This window comes from Manis pentadactyla, chromosome 5 (genome assembly GCF_030020395.1).
Source record: "Manis pentadactyla isolate mManPen7 chromosome 5, mManPen7.hap1, whole genome shotgun sequence".
NCBI lineage: Eukaryota > Metazoa > Chordata > Mammalia > Pholidota > Manidae > Manis > Manis pentadactyla.
This window is the reverse complement of record NC_080023.1, coordinates 133876155-133898256: the sequence shown is the minus strand read 5'-3', so window position 1 is coordinate 133898256 and position 22102 is coordinate 133876155. Positions and strand designations below refer to the sequence as shown.

The window sequence follows — 22102 nt, the reverse complement described above, 5'->3', positions numbered from 1 at the left end:
CTCAGCTCTGAGGCCCCCCACTGTGACATGCAGCCTGCTGTGCCTTCCTTCTGGCCTGCAGGCACTGGCTTGCAAACCGGCAGTCACTGTGGTAGTGTCAGGCCAGCCAGTGGGAGGTCCCACCTATAACAGCTAGAGACACAAAGCACAGAGGCTTACACCTGTGTGCTCAGCCCACTGGCTCTGATATGGGAGACAGGCACTGCAGTTGGGAATCAGGAAACAACTCTTTCCTCCCCACCAGGCACCAGCGCTGCTCCCCTATGAACCCCAACCTCACTGTACTTTCTGAGCAGCTCCAGAGACTAGAGCTTCTGGGCATTAGAGGACATCACATAGAAATATGAAATGTCAAAAGAGCCTGCTTCAGAGCAAAATCCCGCATATCCCAGAAAAAGGGCTAAATGAAACTGAACTCACCAATTTTCCAGAAAGAGAGTTCAAAATAAAAATCATAAACATGCTCATGGAGGGACAGAAAAATATTCAAGAACTCAGGAACAAATTTAAGACAGACATTCAATCATTAAGAAATTCCATATCTGAAAGGAAACATACAATGGAGGGATTTAAAGGCAGATTGGATGTAGTAGAAGAGATGGAAAATGGAATAGAAATTAGAGAAGAGGAAAACAAAGAAGCTTAGGTACAGAGAGAAGAAAGGATCTCTAAGAATGAAAGAATATTGAGAGAACTGTGTAATCAATCCAAACAAAACAATATTTGCATTATAGGGGTACAAGAAGAAGAAGAGTGAAAAAGGGTTAGAAAGCATCATTGAGGATGTAATTGATGAAAACGTCCCCAATCTGGGGAAGGAGACAGTCTCTAAAGCCATGGAGGTGCAAAGATCTCCCAACACAAAGAACCCAAGGAAGACAACATCAAGACATATAATAATTAAAATGGGAAAGATCAAGGATAAAGACAGACTTTTAAAAGCAGCTTGAGAGAGAAAAATGATCACATATGAAAGAAAACCCATCAGGCTATCATCAGACTTCTCAACAGAAACCTTAAAGGTGAGAAGGGAGTGCCATAATACATTTAATGCAATGAAGCAGAGGGTCCTCAAAACAAGAATACTCTACCCAGCAATGTTATCATTTAAATTTAAAGGAGGAATTAAACAATTTTCAGATAAGCGAAAGCCGAGAGAATTTACCTCCACAAACCACCTCTACAGTGCATTTTGGATGGACTGATACACGTGGGAGTATTCCTAAGGCTAAAGATGTCACCAGGAGAAATAAAACCACAGCGAAGTAGAACAATTAATTAGGAAGCACATGCAAAATCAAATCAAATACCCCCAAAGCAGTCAAGGGATAGACAAAGAGTACAGAATATGATACCGTGCATATAAAGAATGGAGGAGGAAGAAAAAGGAGGAAAAAAAAATAAAAAAGAACTTTTAGGTTCTGTTTATACTAGCATACTAAGTGAGTTAAATTAGAATGTTAGATAGTAAGGGAATTACTGTTGAACCTTTGGAAACCACGAATCTAAAGCCTGCAATGGCAATAAGTACATACCTATTGATAATCACCCTAAATGTAAATTGTCTGAGTGCACCAATCAAAAAACATAGAGTCACTGAATGGGTACAAAAACAAGACCCGCCTATATGCTGTCTACAAGAGACTCACTTCAATCCTAAAGACATATACAGACTGAAAGTAAAGGGATGGAAAAAGATATTTCATGCAGTTAATAGGGAGAAAAAAGCAGGAATTGCAGTACTTGTATCAGACAAAATAGACTTCAAAACAAAGTCACAAGAGACAAAGAAGGACATTACATAATGATAAAGAGCTCAGTCCAACAAGAGGATATAACTATGATAAATATCTATGCACCCAACACAGGATCACCTACATATGTGAAACAAATACTAACAGAACTAAGGGGGAAATAGAATGCAATGCATTCATTGTAGGAGACTTCAACACACCACTCACTCCAAAGGACAGATCAACCAGACAGAAAATACGCAAAGAGACAGAGGCACTGAACAACGTATTAGAACAGATGGACCTAATGGACATCTACAGAATACTCCATCCAAAAGCAACAGGATACCCATTCTTCTCAAGTGCACATGGAACATTTTCAAGAATAGATCATACATAGGCCACAAGAAGAGCCTTAGTAAATTCAAAAAGATGGAAATTGTACCAGTCATCTCAGACCACAAAGGTATAAAACCAGAAATAAATTACACAAAGAAAACAAAAAAGCCTACAAACACATAGAGGCTTCACAACATGCTCCTAAATAACCAATGGATCAATGGCCAAATAAAAACAGAGATCAAGCAATATATGGAGACAAATTACAACAATAATTAAACACCACAAAATCTGGTATGCAGCAAAGGCCGTGCTAAGAGGGAAATATATTGCAGTACAGGCCTACCTCAGGAAAGAAGAACTATCCCAAATGAACAGTCTCAACTCACAATTAACAAAACTAGTAAAGGAAGAACAAATGAGGCCCAAAGTGAGTAGAAGGAGGGATATAATAAAGATTAGAGCAGAAATACATAAAATCGAGAAGAGTAAAACAATAGAAAGAATCCATGAAAGCAGGAACTGGTTCGTCAAGAAAATAAACAAAATAGATACACCCCTAGCCAGACTTATGCACGTAAACAGAATCAGAAATGAGAAAGGTAAAATCACTAGGGACACCACAGAAATACAAACTTATGAGAGAATACTATGAAAAATTATATGGTAAAGACTGGATAACCTAGAAGAAATGGACAACTTTTTAGAAAAATACAACCTTCCAAGGCTGACCCAGGAAGAAACAGAAAATCTGAATAGACCAATTACCAGCAAGGAAATTGAATTGGTAATGAAAAAATCACCTTAGAACAAAACTCCTGAACCAGACGGTTTCACTGCTGAATTTTATCAAACATTTAGTGAAGACCTAATACCCATCCTCCTTAACGTTTTCCAAAAAGTAGAAGAGGAGGGAATACTCCCAAACTCGTTCTACCAGGCCAACATCACTCTAATACCCAAACCAGGCAAAGACACCAGAAAAAATGAAAATTATAGACCAATATCCCTGATGAACATAGATGTAAAAATACTGAACAAAATATTAGCAAACCAAATTCAAAAATTTATCAAAAAGATCATCCATCATGATCAGGTGGGATTCATCCCAGGGATCCAAGGATGGTACAACATTTGAAAATCCATCAGCGTCATCCACCACATCAACAAAAAGAAGGACAAAAACCACATGATCATCTCCATAGATGCTGAAAAAGTATTCGACAAAATTCAACATCCATTCATGATAAAAACTCTCAACAAAATGGGTATAGAGAGCAAGTACCTCAACATAATAAAGGCCATATATGACAAACCCACAGCCAACATTATACTTAACACCGAGAAGCTGAAAGTGTTTCCTTTAAGATAGGGAACAAGACAAGTATGCCCACTGTCCCCACTTTTATTGAACATAGTTCTGGAGGTCCTAGCCATGGCAATCAGACACAAAGAAATAAAAGGCATCCAGATTGGCAAGGAAGAAGTCAAATCCTCCAGGTCTGCAGATGACACGATATTGTACATAAAAAACCCTAAAGAATCCACTCCAAAACTACTAGATCTAATACCTGAATTCAGCAAAGTTGCGGGATACAAAATTAATACACAGAAATCTGTTGCATTCCTATACAGTAATGATGAACTAGCAGAAAGAGAAATCAGGAAACAATGCCATTCACAATTGTATCAAAAAGAATAAAATACCTAGGAATAAACCTAACCAAGGAAGTGAAAGACCTATACCCTGAATACTACAAGACACTCAGGACAGAAATTAAAGAGGACACTAATAAATGGAATTTCTTCCCATGCTCTTGGGTAGGAGGAATTAATATTGTCAAAATGGCCATTCTACCTAAAGCAATCTACAGATTCAATGCAATCCCTATCAAAATACCAACAGCATTCTTGAACAAGTTAGAGCAAATCATTTCAAAACTCATACAGAACCATAAAAGACCCCGAATAGCCAATGAAATCCTGAGAAGGGAGAATAAAGCAGGAGGAATTATGCTTCCTGACTCAAGCTCTACTACAAAGCCACAGTAATCAAGACAATTTGGTACTGGCACAAGAACAGACCCATAGACCAATGGGACAGACTGGAGCGCCCAGATATAAACCCAAGCATATATGGTCAATTCATACACGATAAAGGAGCCATGGTGAAATGACAGCCTTCTCAACAGCTGGTGTTGGCAAAGCTGGACAGCTACATGTAAGAGAATGAAACTGGATTATTGTCTAACCCCATACACAGAGGTAAACTCAAAATGGATCAAAGACCTGAATGTAAGTCATGAAACCATTAAACTCTTAGAAAAAAACTTAGGCAAAAATCTCTTGGACATAATCATGAGCAACTTCTTCATGAACATATCTCCCCAGGCAAGGGAAACAAAAGCCAAAATGAACAAATGGAACTATATCAAACTAAAAAGCTTTTTTACAGCAAAGGACACCATCAGTAGAACAAAAAGACATCCTACAGTATGAGAGAATATATTCATAAATGACATATCTGATAAGAGATTGACATACAAATTATATAAAGAGCTCATGCACCTCAACAAACAAAAAGCAAATAACCCAATTAAAAAATGTGTAGAGGACCTGAACAGGCAACTTCTCCAAAGAAGAAATTCACATGGCCAACAGGCACATGAAAAGATGCTCCACATCCCTAATCATCAGAGAAATGCAAATTAAAACCACAATGTGATATCACCTCCCACCAATTAGGATGACCACCATCCAAAAGACATACCACAACAAATGTTGGCAAGGATGTGGAGAAAGGGAACCCTCCTACACTGCTGGTGGTAATGTAAATTAGTTCAGCCATTGTGGAAAGCAGTATGGAGGTGCCTCAAAAAACTCAAAATAGAAATACCATTTGACCCAGGAATTCCACTCCTAGGAATTTACCCTAAGAATGCAGGAGCCCAGTTTGAAAAAAGACATATGCACCCCTATGTTTATCACAGCACTACTTACAACAGCCAAGAAATGGAAGCAACCTAAGTGTCCATCAGTAGAAGAATGGCTAAAGAAGATGTGGTACATATACATAATGGAATATTATTCAGCTATAAGAAGAAAACAAATCCTACCATTTGCAACAACATGGATGGAGCTAGAGGGTATTATGCTCAGTGAAATTAGCCAGACAGAGAAAGACAGGTATCAAATGATTTCACTCATCTGTGGAGTATAAGAACAAGGGAAAAACCGAAGGAACAAAACAGCAGCAGAATCACAGAACCCAAGGATGGACTAACAGTTACCAAAGGGAAAGGGACTGGGGAGGATGGGTTGGGAAGTGAGGGATAAGGGGAAAAAATGGTCATTATAATTAGCACACATACTATAGTGTATGGGGGGACACAGGGAAGGCAGTATAACACAGAGAAGACAAGTAGTGATTTTATAGCATCTTACTATGCTGATGGAAATTTACTGTAATGGGGTATGTGGTGGGGACTTGATAATAGGGGGAGTCTAGTAACCATGATGTTGCTCGTGTAATTGTACATTAATGATACCAAAATTAAAAAAAATTAAAAAAAGATTTTATATCAATGATACCTTACTTTAAAAAAAAGTCTCAGGTCCTGAAGGAAGACATGAACAAAGTCAAGAAAATAATGTAAGAACAAAATGAAAATACCAATAAAGAGATAGGGCACATAAAAGAAACCAAAAAAGCTCAACAAACTCCAAGTAGGATAAACTCTCAAAAAGAGCTATACTGTAATCAAACCTTTGAAAGCCGAAGGCAACAGAAAATCTTGAAAGCAGCAAGAAAGAAGCAACTTGTCACTTAAAAGCGTTCCTTTAATTTCAGCAAATGTCTAATCAGAAACTTTGGAAGTCTAAGGCTGCACGCTAATATATTCAAATTGCTGAAGGAAGAAGCTATCAATCAAGAATCCTGTATCTAGCAAAACTGTAAGGGAAAAATTAAGACATTCAAGGTATGGGGAGAAAGGTGAAGCAGTTAATTAAAACTAGACTTGCCTTGCAAAAAATACTAATGGGCGTTTTTCTGATTGTAATAAAAGGACATTAGCCAGTTACCTGAAGCTTATGAAGAAAAAAGTTCTCCAGTGGAGGTAAATAAATGGGCCATTATAAAAGATAGTGTTACTGTCATTTTGGTTACCTTCATTATTTGTTTTCTTCATGATCTAAGAGACTAATGCATATTTTAAAGTTATTGGTCTGTATTTTTTAATACAATGCAAAAAGGTGTGGTTTATGACTTCCGTAACTGAAAAGAGATAAGGATGGAGCTGCATAGGGGAATGTTATATGCTATTGAAGTTAAACTGGTAGCAATTCAATGTTAAAACTTCAGAATGTTCAATTTTAATCACCATGATATCCACAAAGAAAATAGATGTATATGCAAAAGAAAATGAGAATGGAATTTATAAGTTGTACTAAAATCAATACAAAACTCAGTAATGCAGGAGAAGACCAAAAAGTTATATGACCCCTGCCCAAAGCAATTTACAGATTTGTCCCTCCCTGCTTCTGCCCCACAGATAAGGGAGGAGACGTGATGAGTTATCGAAGATATGAGAGGACCAGCCAGGGGACTCAAGGCGTGACAGCACAAGAGTGGTGCTGAAAGGGCACCTCTCATATTTATTGGTCAAATGGTTAACAACAATATAATTCTGTATAGGGGACTCAATGCACAATCATTAATCAACTCCATCTCTGAACAGTCTCCAATCTTCTGAAGCATAACAAACAAGTTCTTACATGGTGAACAAGTTCTTACATGGTGAACAATGCAAGGGCACTCATATCACAGAGACTTTCTGTTTTGATCACGAATCATGAACTATAAACAATCAAGTCAGATATGATTATTCGTTTGAATTCCCACACAGATTCATTGCAATCCCCATCAAAATACCAATGGCATTTTTCAATGAACGATAGTAAATAATCCTAAAATTTATATGGAACTATGAAAGACCTGAATAGCCAAAGCAGTCTTGAGGAAGAAGTACAAAACTGGGGGGTATCATGCTCTGATTTCAAGCACTGCTACAAAACTACAGTGATTAAAAACAGTATGACACTGGCACAAGAATAGATACATGGATCAATGGAACAGAATAGAGACCCCAGAAGTAAACTTATGTATATATCGTCAATTCAGATATGACAAAGAAGGCAAGAATATACAATGAGGAAAAGGCAGTCTTTTCAATAAATAGTGTTGGGAAAGCTGAATAGCTGTATGCAAAAGAATGAAATTGGATCAATGCCCAACACCATACTAAACAGTAAACTTGAAATGGATTAGAGACTTAAGACATGAAACTGTAAAACTTTCAAAAGAAAACATAGGCAGGAATCTCCTGAATATCAACATGAGTAATTTTTTCCTGGTATATCTCCCCAGGCAGGGGAAACAAAAGCAAAAGTAAACAATTGAGACTGTATCAAACTAAAAAGCTTCACAGCAAAGGAAACCCTCAGCAAAACAAAAAGGCAGCCTACTGTATGGGAGAGCATATTTGCAAATGGTATATCTGGTAAGAGGCTAATATCCAAAATATATGGAAAACTCATACTCAATACCAGAAAAACCAAATAACCCAATTTAGAACTGGACAGAAGACCTGAACATTTTTCCAAATAAGACATAATGATGACTAACAGGTACATGAAAAGGTGCTCCACATCGCTAATCAGAGAAATGCAAATCAAACCACAATGAGGTATTACCTCCAGTCAGGATGGCTACCGACTGGAAGACAAGAAATAACAAGTGTTAGCGAGAATGTAGAGCAAAGGGAATCCTCTTACACTGTTGGGTGGAATGTGAATTGGTGCAGCCAATATGGAAAGCAGCATGGAAGTTCCTCAAAAACTAAAACTAGAAATACCATACAACCCAGCAATTCCACTTCTGGGAATTTACCTGAAGAAAACAAAATCACTGATTCAAAAAGATATATGTGCTCCTATGTTTATCACTACATTATTTACAATAGCAAATATGGAAGCAACCAAAGTGTTTTTCAGTTGATGAATGGATAAGGAAGATGTGGCACATACATATAATGGAATATTATTCAGCCATGAAAAGAAAACCCTTGAACATATCTCCCTGGGCAAGGAAAACAACAGCAAAAATGAACAAGTGGGACTACATCAAGCTGAAAAGCTTCTGTACAGCAAAGGACACCATCAATAGAATAAAAAGGTTCCCTACAGTATGGGAGAATATATTCGTAAATGACAGATCCAATAAAGGTTTGACATCCAAAATATATAAAGAGCTCACACACCTCAACAAACAGAAAGCAAATAATCCAATTAAAAAATGGGCAGAGTAACTGAACAGACAGTTCTCCAAAAAAGATATTCAGATGGCCAATGGACACATGAAAAGATGCTCCACATCGCTAGTTATCAGAGAAATACAAATTAAAACCACAATGAGATAGCACCTCACACCAGTAAGGATGGCTACCATCCAAAAGACAAACAACAGCAAATGTTGGCGAGGTTGTGGAGAAAGGGGAACCCTCCTACACTGCTGGTGGGAATGTAAATTAGTTCAGCCATTGTGGAAAGCAGTATGGAGGTTCCTCAAAATGCTCAAAAAAGACTTACCATTTGACCCAGGAATTCCACTTCTAGGAATTTACCCTAAGAATGCAGCACTCCAGTTTGAAAAAGACAGATACACCCCTATGTTTATTGCAGCACTACTTACAATGGCCAAGATATGGAAGCAACCTAAATGTCCATCAGTAGATGAATGGATAAAGAAGAGGTGGTACATATACACAATGAAATATTACTCAGCCATAAGAAGAAAACAAATCCTACCATTTGCAATAACATGGATGAAGCTAGAGGGTATTATGCTCAGTGAAATAAGCCAAGTGGAGAAAGAGAAATACCAAATGATTTCACTCATCTGTGGAGTATAAGAACAAAGGAAAAACTGAAGGAACAAAACAGCTGCAGAATCTCAGAACCCAAGAACGGACTAACAGTTACCAAAGGGAAAGAGACTGGGGAGAATGGGAGGGTAGGGAGGGATAAGGGCGGGGAAGAAGAAAGGGTCTATTATGATTAGCATGTATAATGTGGGGGGGTGGGGGAAAGGGGAGGGCTGTGCAACACAGAGAAGACAAGTAGTAATTCTACAACATTTTGCTATGCTGGTGGACAGTGACTGTAATGGGGTTTGTGGGGGGGACTTGGTGTAGGGGAGAGCCTAGTAAACATAATATTATTTATGTAATTATAGATTAATGATAACAAAAAAAGGGGGGATTACTCCCTGATAGAATAAAATTAACTGCAAATCAACGATTAATGCATGCTTTACATATCCTTAATTTTGATCTTTTAAACGGTGTTGGATGATCAGCTATGGAAGTACAAGTTTCTGATAATATTTCTTTCTCCCAAAAAAAAAAGCAGTTCCTGTGTGATGGTCTCCAATAGGTTCTTCACAATGGTATAAAGGTCATATCAAAGTGTGGGCAAAGGGTTTGTTTGTGTTTATACAGAGGATCAAAGCCTAATTTGGCTACCCAGAAAACGAATTAAGATATGATATGAAGAACTTCCAACATCAACATCCTCTGGAAGAGTCACTCCAGAAGATGATCATCAAAAAACTTCAACAAAGATCCTGGTGCTGTTGCAGTTGTTGCTGCATTCATCCTGCCGTTCCTGGACTTGCCATTGGAATGAAGAAGGAGATATCTAAGCTGGCCTGTGCATACAGTAAAACAACAAATTTGACTGGATCTATATTGTCGGAACTCAACCAAGAATTGAGCCCTTGCACTGTTCACCATGTAAGAACTTATTCACTATGTAAGAACTTGTTCACCATGTAAGAACCTGTTTGTTATGCTTCAGAAGATTGGAGGCTGTTGAGAATTAGGCTTGGGGTTGATTAATGATTGTGCATTGAGTCTCCCCTATACAGAATTTTATTGTTGTTAACAACCATTTGATCAATAAATATGAGGGATGCCCTCTCAAAAAAAAAAGAAAACCCTGCCATTTGCAACAACATGGGTGGACCTGGAGAGTATTATGCTAAGTGAAATAAGCCAGGCAGAGAAAGACAAATACCATATGGTTTCACTTATATGTTGAATCTAAAAAGAAAAAGAGCAAAACAAAATAGAAATAGACTCATAGACACAGAAACTGGTGGTTACCACAGGGGAGGGTTTAGGTTGGGTGGGTTAAATAGGTGGGGTGTATAAGGAGGTATACAAATTAGAATATAAATTAGTCATGGAGATGAAAGTACAGCATAGAGAATATAGTCAATAATACTGTAATATATTTTTATGTTGACAGTAAATAATACTTATTGGGATGAGCATTTAATGTAGGTAACTGTTGAATCACTATGTTGTATACTTGAAACTAGTATAATATTGTATATCAGCTGTACTTCAATTTAAAAAATTACATGACATGTAGAAAACAGCAAAATGATAGAAGTCCAGAAATTACATGATATATAAATGGATTAAACTCTCCAATGAAGACAAAATTTGGCATAATGGAGCAATAAAAACAAAAACCATGATCTAAGTATACACAGTCTATGAAATACTAATTTTAGATCCAAAGACACAAATACATTAAAAGAAAAAGGATGGCAAAAGATATTCCATGTAAATAATAACCAAAAGAGGTTAGAGGTGCCTATACTAATATCAGACAAGATAGATTTTAAATCCAAAAAGGATATGAGAGCAAGGAAGACATTGTATACTAGTAAAAGGTTAGTATAGCAAGAAGATAAAAGTATATACACATACTTAATGACAGACCCTCAAGGTATATCAGCAAAATTGACAGAATTGAAGCAAGATACAGATGAATAATAGTTGGAAACCAATACCCCACCTTCAGGAATGGATAGAACAACCAAGTGGAATGTAAGTAAGGAAATAGAAGACTTGAGGAACATAATAAACCAACCAAACCTAACAGACATATACAGAACATTCTACCCAATAAAAAAAGTGCACATGGGACATTTTCCATGATAGACTATATGGTAGACCACAAATTAAGTCTCAACAGATTTTAAAAGATAGCTATGTAAAGTATCTTAACCCACAATGGGATGAAGTTAGAAACCAATAACGAGAAGGAAAATTAAAAAATTCACAAATATGTAGAAATGAAGCAACACACCCTTAAACAACCACTGGATCAAAGAAGAAATCACAATGGAAATTAGAAAATGCCTACAGACAAATGAAAACAAAATCAACATACTAAAACTTATGAGATACACAGCAACAGAAATGCTAAAAGGAACAATTTATAGCTATCAACACAACATTAAAAAAGAAAAAATCTCTAGGTTATAACCTATTTTTACAACTTAGTAAATTAGAAAAAAGAACAAACTAAACCCAGGCTAGCAGAAAGATGGAAATAATAAAGATTAGAACAGAGTTAAGTAGATAATTTTTAAAGAGAAAATCAACAAAACAAAGTTGGTTCTTTGAGAAGATTACCAAAACCAACAAAACCTTTAGCTAGCTTGCCTAATAAAACAAAATGAGAATTACTGAAACAAAAATGAAAATGGGTACATTACTACTGATTCTACAGAATTAGAAAGGATTGTAAGAGAGTATTAGGGTACACCAACAAACTGGACGACCTAAATGAAATAGACAATTTTTAGGAACAAAGAAGAAAACAACCTTAAGAAACAAGCATGCAAAAAACAAGACAGAATCATGAGGAAATAGAAATTCTGAATAGACTAGTAAGGCAATTTAATCAGCAATCAAAGACCTGACAAAGAAAACCCTGGACTTGATGGCTTCATCGGTGAATTCTACCATACATTTAAAGAAAAACTAACATCAATTCTCAAAGTTTTCTCAAAAAGTTGGAAAGGGAACAGTGCTTGGCTTGTTTTAAGAGGCCAGCATTACCATGATACCAAAACCAGACAGTAAAGAAAACTACAGACCATTATACCTTAAGAATACTGATGCAAAATTCCTCAACAATAGTAGCAAATCAAAATGAACAGCATATTAAAAGAATTGTATACTTTTATATACTATTAAAATAATTCTGCACATTATACAGAATTATACAGTATATTAAAAGGATCCTACTAATCAAGTAGGATTTATTCCTGGAATGCAAGGATAGTTCAACATATGAACATCAATGAATATACTACATTAACAAGTGAAGGGCAAAGGCCATATGATCATCTCAATTGATGCAGAAAGTATTTGACAAAATTCAACACCCTTTGTGATAAAAACACTCAAGCTAGGAATAGAAGTTACTCAGCATAATAAAGGCCATATATGAAAAACACAGCTAATTTACTCCATATTGAAAGACTGAAAGATTTTATGGTAAAATCAGGAATATGACAATTATGCCCACTTTTCAACTTCTATTGAAGCTACAGCCACAGCCCATGGGCAAGAAAAAGAAACAAAGGCATCTCAATTAGAAAGGAATTAAAATTATGTTTATAGATGACATGATCTTATATGTAGAAAAGATTTCACACACACACCTGTTAGAACTAATATATAAATTCAACAAGGTAACAGGATACAAAATCACCCAAAAATCACTTGCATTTCTGTACACTAGCAATAAACAATCCAAGAAAATTAAGATAGAATTGCACTTACATTTAAAAAATTAGAAATAAACTTGATGTGAAAGACTTGTACACTGAAAGCTACAAAACTGCTGAAAGAATTAAGACATAAATGAAAGACATTACGTATTTATGGATTGGAAAACTTCATATTGCTAAGATGCAAATAGTGCTCAAATGGTTTCAATGTAATCCCTATCAAAGTTCCAGTGAACTTTTTTTCAGAAATAGCAAATTTCATCTTAGAATTTGTATGGAGCTTCAAGGAACTCCTAAAAGCCAGAACAATGTGAAAAAGAACAAAGTCAGAGGACCACTGTTCCTGATTTCAAAATTTACTACAAAGCTACAGTAATCCAAACTATATGTGGGAATGGAATAAAGACAGAATTACAGACTAATGGAATAGAACAAAGGGCCCAGAAGTAAACCCTCACATGTATGGTTCAAATGATTTTCAGCAGTAGTACCGAGGCCATTCAACGTGGGAAGAAAATACAGAGGAAAGCTTCATGAAGTTGGATTTAGTGATAACTTTTTAGGTATTACACCAAAAGCCCAGGTAACAAAGGAAAATAGGTAAATTGGATTTAGTCAAAATTTAAAACTTTTGTGTGTCAAAGAGAGAAGATACATTTGTAAATCACTTTTCTGATAAGTGTTTAGTGTCCAAAATATATAAAGAACTATAACAACAACAAAAACATCACAATTCAAGAATGGCAAAGAACTTGAATAGATGTTTTTGCAAAGAAGATATGCAAATGGCGAATAGGCACATGAAAAAATGTTCAGCATCACTGAGCATTAGGGAAATGCAAACCAAGACCACACTGAGTTGCCACTTTACAGGTACCATTAGGATGGCTCTTTTTAGAAAAAAAAACAACAACAAATGTTGGCAAGGATGTGGACAAATTAGAACCCTTTGCATAGCTAGTGGAGACATAAAATGGTGCAATCACTGTGGAAAACTGTACAGTAGTTGCTGAAAAGAAATTGAATATAGAATTACCATTTGATCCAGAAATTCCACTTCTGGGTATATACCCAAAAGAATTTAAAGCAGAGACTAAAATAGATAATTACATACCAATTTGCATGGTAGTATTATTCACAGTAGTTAAAAGATGGATACAAACCAAATGTTTATCAATGGATGAATGGTATATGCATACAACTGAATATTTTTTAGCCTTAAAAAAATGCTAGGAAAGGAAGCCTTGGAAAGGAAGGAAATTCTGACTACGTGCTTCACATGAATGATTCATTGAAAACATTATGCTAAGTGAAATTAGCTAGACAAAAGGACTAGTATTGTGTGATTCCACTTATTTGCAGTACATAGAATAGCTACATGCATAGAGATGGAAACTAAAATGGTGGTTACCAGAGTTTGTGGGGAGGAGGGAGTTAACTGTTTGATGGTTGCAATGTTTGAGCATGGAATGATGATGAGTTCTGGAGGTGAATAGTGGTGATGGTTGTACAACAGTATGAATGTACTTAATGTTACTGAAATGTACACTCAAAATAATAGTTTTTGTATATATTATTCAAAAAATAAGAAACCTACAGATTACTACACTCCACCAACCATTATGTACCTTTTATTCTTCCCCAGTGGCCCTCCCCATGCCTATTGCGACTTCCTCTCTTCTGTTGTCACAGCGTTCTCTTCTCTACTTCCCACGTGCCTCATCTGGAATATGTGGCACTTCCCTCTTCCCTTGATTCCTGCCTGTCTTTCAAGATGAAGTTCCCTGGCCTTTCTCATGAAACCTTTCCTGATGTTTCTATTCTAGTGTGTTCGCCATTTTGAAATGATACTAGAGAGATAGAAGTAAAACCAGGCAGGAGGATAAGAATGGGATGTAGAGATGAATTTGTATATTGAGTGGCCAAGAAGACCCACTGTGAATATCTACAGTGTGGGGGCCATAAGTTTACAGTTATCCACATTTCACAGGTGAGAAAACTGAGGCACTGGTTGGCAGTGGAGGTGGGCCCCAACCCCAGGCAGTATGGTTCAAGTGCATACTCTTCATCACTCCCCACTTAGTCCTCTTAAGCTCAAGAAGGCCTTGGGTCTGTGGGATTTATTTAGCGGAATGACTGAGTTGTAGTTTAATCTATGCTATTATTAAATTGTATGAACTTTAATCACTCAGATGCTTCAGTACTAAAATTGGTCATACTCTTTAATCTTGAATTCTTAAAATGGAGAAAGTCTGTTATGCTTTAGTATTTAATTTTTACATGTTGTTTGTTATTCTTTCTATGTAGATTTAAAAGTTCTTGAAAGTTAGGGACTCTCTTTTGCATATATTCTCCAAACAGCCTACCCAAGGTCTTGCATGTGTAAATTCACAAGTGCTGCTGGCCAGATAGCAACAGAGGTTTAAAGGTGTTAGAACACATGGCGGAGGCAGAATCTGGATATTCCACCTACCTCCCTGCCCCTCACCCTGAGTCATGGGCAAGGCTGGCTCCTTGGTGAGCAGGGCTGTGTTTTGTGTTACAGGCACACATGGCATTCAGAGATGTGGCGGTGGATTTCACCCAGGAGGAATGGATGCTACTGAGCCCTGCACAGAGGTCCCTATATAGGGAGGTGATGCTGGAAAACTACAGCAACCTGGTTTCATTGGGTAAGGCTGGCATCTCTTAGGACTTGCATTCTTGTTGATGAGCATTTTAGGCTATGCTTGAAGCAGCTGTCTTGCTTTCTGACTTGGCCCTTGAGCCTATAACCTACAGCCACCTTGTTTTCTTTTCCTGCTCACAGGAATTCCATTTTCTAAGCCAAAGCTCATCACCCAGCTGGAGCAAGGGAAGGAAACCTGGAGAGAAGAGAGAAAATGCCCCATGGCCACCTGCCCAGGTGAGTGAACACAACAAAAGGAACATAGAGCTGCAGGCAGCTCGGGGAGGTTGGAGAGAGGTGCCTTTGCTGGGTGCTGGAGAGGGAAGCCATTCCCCTGACCCCTGGGCTGCTGTTTGCATTGCCTGGCACAGCCTCCCGTCCAGATCTTCATCCTCATTTGAGTATGGGGCTTTCCTGATGTTCCTCATCATCTTCCTCCGCTAGAAGCCTTTCTTCCTCCCCCTGGGTTTACCCTCTACCTCAGTCAGTTCTCTTCCATATTTATGGGCTTCTTTCTCTTGTTGCTATTTTTAAAAAAGATCAATTAAGAATGTAGAAAAAATCCAATGAGTTAAAGAAAGAAGACAAGTCCAGGGAGAGGGTGGAAGGCCAATTGAGAAATTGAAAATACGGGATTCCTCAAATACTGAGCCAAAAATGGTTTTTACATTTCTAAATGGTTAAAGAAGTACCTATATAATATCCTCAATTTTGCCTCTTAGCCCTGAAAGCCTAAACTATATACTATCTAAATGTTTAAGAAAAAGTTTGTTGACCTCTGCTGTAAGGGATTACAACATACAGCCTTAACTTTTCTTACTCTGTTTATTCTGGGTACCACTTTGTGTAAAATGTTAAGAACATTGCAGTTGTACAATTCCAATTACCCTTTCCTTCAGCATCCTTTATTCTATAATTGTGATTTTACTACATCCACATATAATCTAAATTCCCTAATACAGTGTTAAAATATTTGTTTTAAACACTCAATATATATTTTCTCTAAATTAAGAGAAAAAAATACTCTTTCTATGCTTTTCATTTTTTTCATGGAGTTCTGAGTTTCTACCTGGTTATCATTTTCCTTCAGCCTAAAGGACTTTTTCTGTTGCGAGTGGCAATGTATTCACTTACATTTTGTTTTTCTGAAAGTGTCTTTATTTCACCTTCATTCTTGAAAGATATTTTCACTGGGTATAGAATTGTAGCTTGGTTTATATTTTCAACACTTTAAAGACACTGTTCCCTTGCTCTGGCCTCTCTTGTTTCTGATGAAAGGTCAGCTGTTATTTCTGTAACTGTTACTGGTTTTTTATTACCTTTTTTCCCGCTCTGGTTACTTCTTAAAGTTTTTTCTGTATTTTTGCTAAGAGCTGTTTGACTGTGAGGTAACTGTTTAGGCATGCTTCTCTTATGTATTTTCCTGGTTTGGGGTTTGCTGAGATTTTGAATATGTAAGTTTATGGCTGGAGCCAAATTTGGGAAAGTTTCAGAGATTATTATTTTACATAACTTTTTTTTCTCTCCCTTTTTGGAACTATAGTTAAATATGTAATAGTGCCTTTTATATTATCCCATAGGTTATTTGAACCTGTCCATGTTTTTTCCCCCTGTGTTCTTTTAGATGGAATGATTTCTGTTGATCGCTCTTCAAGTTTACTGTCTCCTCTGTTATCTCCTGTCTGGCCAGTGCATTTTTCATCTCAGATACTGTATTTTTCTGTTCTGCCATATCCATTTACTTTTATTATAATTTCCTGTTTCTGTGATACTTCCGATCTGCTTGTTAATCACAAGCAATTTTCCTTTGCCTTCTTTAACAGAATAATTCAGATACTTAGTGGATATATTATTAAATGGAAAAGTTGCAGAACAGTGTGTATTACACCATTCAGTTTCTTGTTAAAGAGAAGTGTGTGAAAGACTATATACCAATATGCTTACCTGAAAATAGACATCTGTGTTGTTATTTATCACAACCAGTGGTACTTGGTGGGGACAGAATTGGAATGAGTGATGCAGTAGGTTCTTGAATTTTGCTTTCTACCTGGCATTATTTTTAAATGACAGAAGCATATATAACATCACAGAATTATGTTTTTTTTATTTTAAAAATACTTTTGACAATTTCATAAATGTTTCATGCATGGAGGCAAATATGTGTTCTTCTTTTCTGTGTAAGAAATTTGCTATTTCTTTCAGCTTTACAAATTTAAGAAAGACTTATAATTGTGTCTTAGAACCCCAAAAATACAGCATATAAAATTGAAATTATTCCTATTTTTCAAGTTGTTTATGTCCCCATTTTTCACCTGTTAGGAAGAGTCATGAAGCTCCCTAATGTCACTGTAATTTATATCATACCTTCCATTTATTTATTTTGCCTTATATTTCATTTCAGTACACTGTGAGGTATATAAAGGCTTATGACAAATTTACCTCATTCATCTAAGTTTTTAACAAAATTTGCTTTTTTTCATGTGATTTTAACTTTCCCTTTCTTTTTGGTTATTCTTAACACCCACTTTCTTGTGTTTTTTTGGTTTTTTTGGTATGGTTTTTACGTGTTGACCCTTTTATTTTTAAATAAAAATAATGTGGCTTAGTTGTTCTGCTTTCTGGCAGCAGCATGTAACTAGTATTGCATTTTATGCCAAACCAAGTATTACTGTCCTTTATTAGGGACTTTGACATTTCATATTTACTGTAATAACTGATAAGTTGCACAGGACTTGCTTAGGGGCTGACAGTGGGGCAGATGCATAGGTGCTTAACTACAGTGATAGGAAACAAGGTCAGGGCAAAGGAAGTAAAACATCTGCTTTAGCTCAGCTGCCAAACCAAAGTACCACAGACTGGGTGGAGTAAGCATAGAAGTTATTTTCTTATAGTTTTGGAGGCTTATAGTTCACATAGTTCTTGGATGATCAAGGTGTTGGCATGCTTGATTGCTCAGGAGGCCTCTCTCCTTGGCTTGCAGATGGCCGCCTCTCACTGTCTTCATGTGGCTCTTCCTTTGGGTCTCCTCCTCCTCTCTCTTCCTTTTCTGATAAGGGCACCAGGCATATTGGGTTGGGGCCGCACCCTAATGACCAGTTCTAACCTTAAATGCCCTTAAAAGCCCTATAACCAAATATAGTAACGTCCTTTTAGGATGGAGTACTGAAATGTAGGTCTGTACACAGTTGGCTTTCAAAAGTTCAGCTCATTGATCAAGGAAGGAGTGTTCAGGTAGATCTAGTAAGATCTATACCTGGTTTCTCAAATTGTGTAGTCATTTATTGCCTTCAGCTAACTAGAACCAGTTGTGATGAAACAATACATTCAATGTTGACATCTCCTACACAAGAGGTACTATGAGAAGAAAATACTTAATTTATACCAATTTCTAGAAAATTTTATTTAGATTAATTATGGAAATTAACAGGGCTTAGATTGGTCAGGGGTACCAAGTGGGAGCATCTTTGAAGTCAATGGGGACCTAGACCATGTTTGTGTTATCCATTGTTGAAAACCGCCTGCCTTGCAGAAATTCTAGCACAAAGTAATCCTCTAATAAATATTCGTAAGTGGAGAAACTCCAGTTCAGGCATCACATACATGATCTCTTTAACCACTCTTTTATGCTGCTTCCTCCACTAGGGGTTCTCCAGTTTGAATGACTGGTCTCTCAGTCTCTTTGTCCTCATAGGGAAATAGGGAAAGCTACTTTTTTCACATGGGTCCTCTGGTTAGGTATCTCTCAAAGAAAATACTTGTGGATAGTTTATATGAATGTGGCTGGCTGTGAGTTGGAAGAATATCGTAGTAGAGGGGAAGGACTGTTGCATACTGGCCTTATTTACAAAACCAAAACTGCCTGTGTTGCTTTTATAGTCAGATACATGCAGCAGGCCTAGGAGTGGGTCCTCTGGAATATCATGTAAGATGTAAGATGTCATGATGGGCTGGAAAAGTAGGTCATGTAAAGGAAGTCTTGGTCAGGAAACATAAGTTCTAAGCATTTGGAAGAGCAGGGAATCAGGTCTTACCATCAGACTAGGCAGAACTGCTCAGGCTGTGCTGCCAAGTCTCAGTTCTGACTCAGACTTTTCTCTCTGCAGCAGAACCAAAGCCAGAACTCTGCCTCTGTCCCTTCTGCCCTCCAGATTTTTCCAGTCAGAAACTCCACATGCAACACATGCTGTGTAATCACCCCCCCTGGATCTTCACATGCTTATGTGCAGAGAGTCATGGCCAGCCAGGGGGTCCATGCCCAGGGAGCCAGGAGAAGCAGCAGCAAGCCTCAGATCAGAGTTCCTGGAGGGATAAAACAGAAGATCAAGAGAGAGAAGGCGCAACGTCCCTGTTTGGAAAGACAAAGAAAAGAACTTTGGAAACATTCTCCAAGCCACCCCAAAGAGAGCCAGTCAGCTCTAGGAATGGCATCAGAGGGGTGGAAGTAGAGGCCAGCCCCGCTCAGACAGGAAACCCTGAGGAAACAGACAAATTGCTGAAGAAGATAGAAGTCTTAGGATTTGGAACGGTCAATTGTGGAGAGTGTGGACTGGGCTTCAGCAAGATGACAAACCTGCTTAGTCACCAGAGGATACACTCAGGGGAGAAGCCTTACATGTGCAGGGTGTGTGAGAAGGGCTTTAGTCTAAAGAAAAGCCTTGCCAGGCACCAGAAGGCCCATTCTGAGGAGAAACCTGTTGTGTGCAGGGAGTGTGGACGAGGATTTAATCGGAAGTCTACACTCATCATACACGAGAGGACACACTCAGGTGAAAAGCCTTATATGTGCAGTGAGTGTGGGCGAAGCTTTAGTCAGAAGTCAAACCTCATCATACACCAGAGGACACATTCGGGGGAGAAGCCCTATGTGTGCCGGGAGTGTGGAAAAGGCTTTAGCCAGAAGTCAGCTGTTGTGAGACACCAGAGGACACACTTAGAGGAGAAGACCATCGTGTGCAGTGACTGCGGACTAGGCTTCAGTGATAGGTCAAACCTCATCTCACACCAGAGAACACACTCAGGAGAGAAGCCTTATGCCTGCAAGGAGTGTGGGCGTTGCTTTAGGCAGAGAACAACCCTTGTCAACCACCAGAGGACACACTCAAAGGAGAAGCCTTATGTGTGTGGAGTGTGTGGGCACAGCTTTAGCCAGAATTCAACCCTCATCTCACACAAGCGGACACACACCGGGGAAAAACCTTATGTTTGTAGGGTGTGTGGGCGAGGCTTTAGTCTGAAGTCACACCTCAACAGACACCAGAATATACACTCAAGGGATAAGCCTATTGTGTGCAAGGATTGTGGGAGAGGCTTCAGCCAGCAATCAAATCTCATTAGACACCAGAGAACACACTCAGGAGAAAAGCCCATGGTTTGTGAGGAGTGCGGGCGAGGTTTCAGCCAGAAGTCAAACCTCATTGCACACCAGAGGACACACTCAGGGGAAAAGCCATATGTGTGCAGGGAGTGTGGACGAGGCTTCAGTCACCAGGCAGGTCTAATCAGGCACAAGAGGAAACACTCGCGGGAGAAGCCTTACATGTGCAGGCAGTGTGGAGTAGGCTTTAGCAATAAGTCAGCTCTAATCACACATAAGCGGGTGCATTCAGAAGAGAAGCCTTGTCTATGCAGAGAGTGTGGCCAAGGTTTTATCCAAAAGTCCCACCTCATCTTACATCAAATGACACACCAGGGGGAGAAGCCTTACGTGTGCAAGATGTGTGGGCAAGGCTTTAGCCAGAAGTCTCACCTCAGCAGACACGAGAGAATGAAATCAGTCCACCACAAACTGCCACTACACCCCAACTCAGAGGTGTTGTTTGGGACAATTGTCTGACCCCTTACACTCCCTTTGAAAATGAAAATGTTTGGTGAGGACTAAGTCAAAATTTTACACTTTGATGAAATGGAGTAGAAAAATGCATTCCATAAGTGGTCAAAGGACATTTGACTTAGTTTACTTTCTCCAGCGCTAAGTCTTCATATTTTGTGGCCTTTTATTCTAATAAAATTTGCTTCTTTACAAATCTGTAACCTTGGCTATGTACTTCATTCACTCATGTAAAGATAAGGAGCAAGGATTGGTACAGCTATCTTAAAACTATTAAGTCTACATTTCCACAAGAATTCAGTTCCTTGGAAGAAATAAGAACTGAATCACTAGTGTATTTCTTGCAAAGTCTGGTCCTTTGTAGAGGTAGAGAATCTAAGAAGTATTCAGGGATTTGGGGGGCAGGGGAGGAAATAAGAAAATAAGGCTTCCTCTAAGCAATCCACTTTGATCTGCAACCACCCTTTTCCCTTGGCCTCTGTGACAGCCCCCTTTCTTCTCTTCTCCTGATGTCTAAATTTGCTTTTGCTGAATCATCCCCTACCACCTTCATTCCATTTTCTCAGGCTTTAGTCCCTGGTCATCCCATAATGGAGCCCCCTCTACAGTACATTATCCCCAGCACTCCCTGCCCTCAGCTATACCACCCTCTTGACACTCCAATAATTTAATGACCTCTAACCATGTTTTTTCCTCAGCCCTCTTGATAACAGGGATAAGACTTGAAGCCGCACTCCCAAATCAGTCATGCTAACACTGGAGTTCAGAACTTAAAATCATGCTCATTAGCACTCCATCCCAGACCCAGTCCCCATGGCAGCCATCCAATAACTGGTCTGGGTCCCTTGGCGACATACCCTCAGTAGTTCTCCAGTCAC

The 22102-nt window shown here is 38.2% G+C and overlaps 1 protein-coding gene across 3 annotated transcripts in view; it reads left to right on the top strand.

Annotated features, from left to right (window-relative positions):
- Nucleotides 1-21446, top strand: part of ZNF133 (zinc finger protein 133) — a 33543-nt gene extending 12097 nt beyond the window's left edge. For 2 of the 3 annotated variants that reach the window (XM_036892210.2, XM_036892207.2), the window contains 3 exons: nt 15275-15401; nt 15539-15634; nt 19501-21446. In XM_036892210.2, the coding sequence (XP_036748105.1) occupies nt 15281-15401; nt 15539-15634; nt 19501-21230 (1947 nt within the window). In that variant the 5' untranslated portion in view covers nt 15275-15280 and the 3' untranslated portion in view covers nt 21231-21446. The remainder of the gene's footprint in view (nt 1-15274; nt 15402-15538; nt 15635-19500) is intronic. The other variant, XM_036892209.2, reaches the window with a different exon arrangement.
- The last annotated feature ends 656 nt before the right edge of the window (nt 21447-22102 follow it).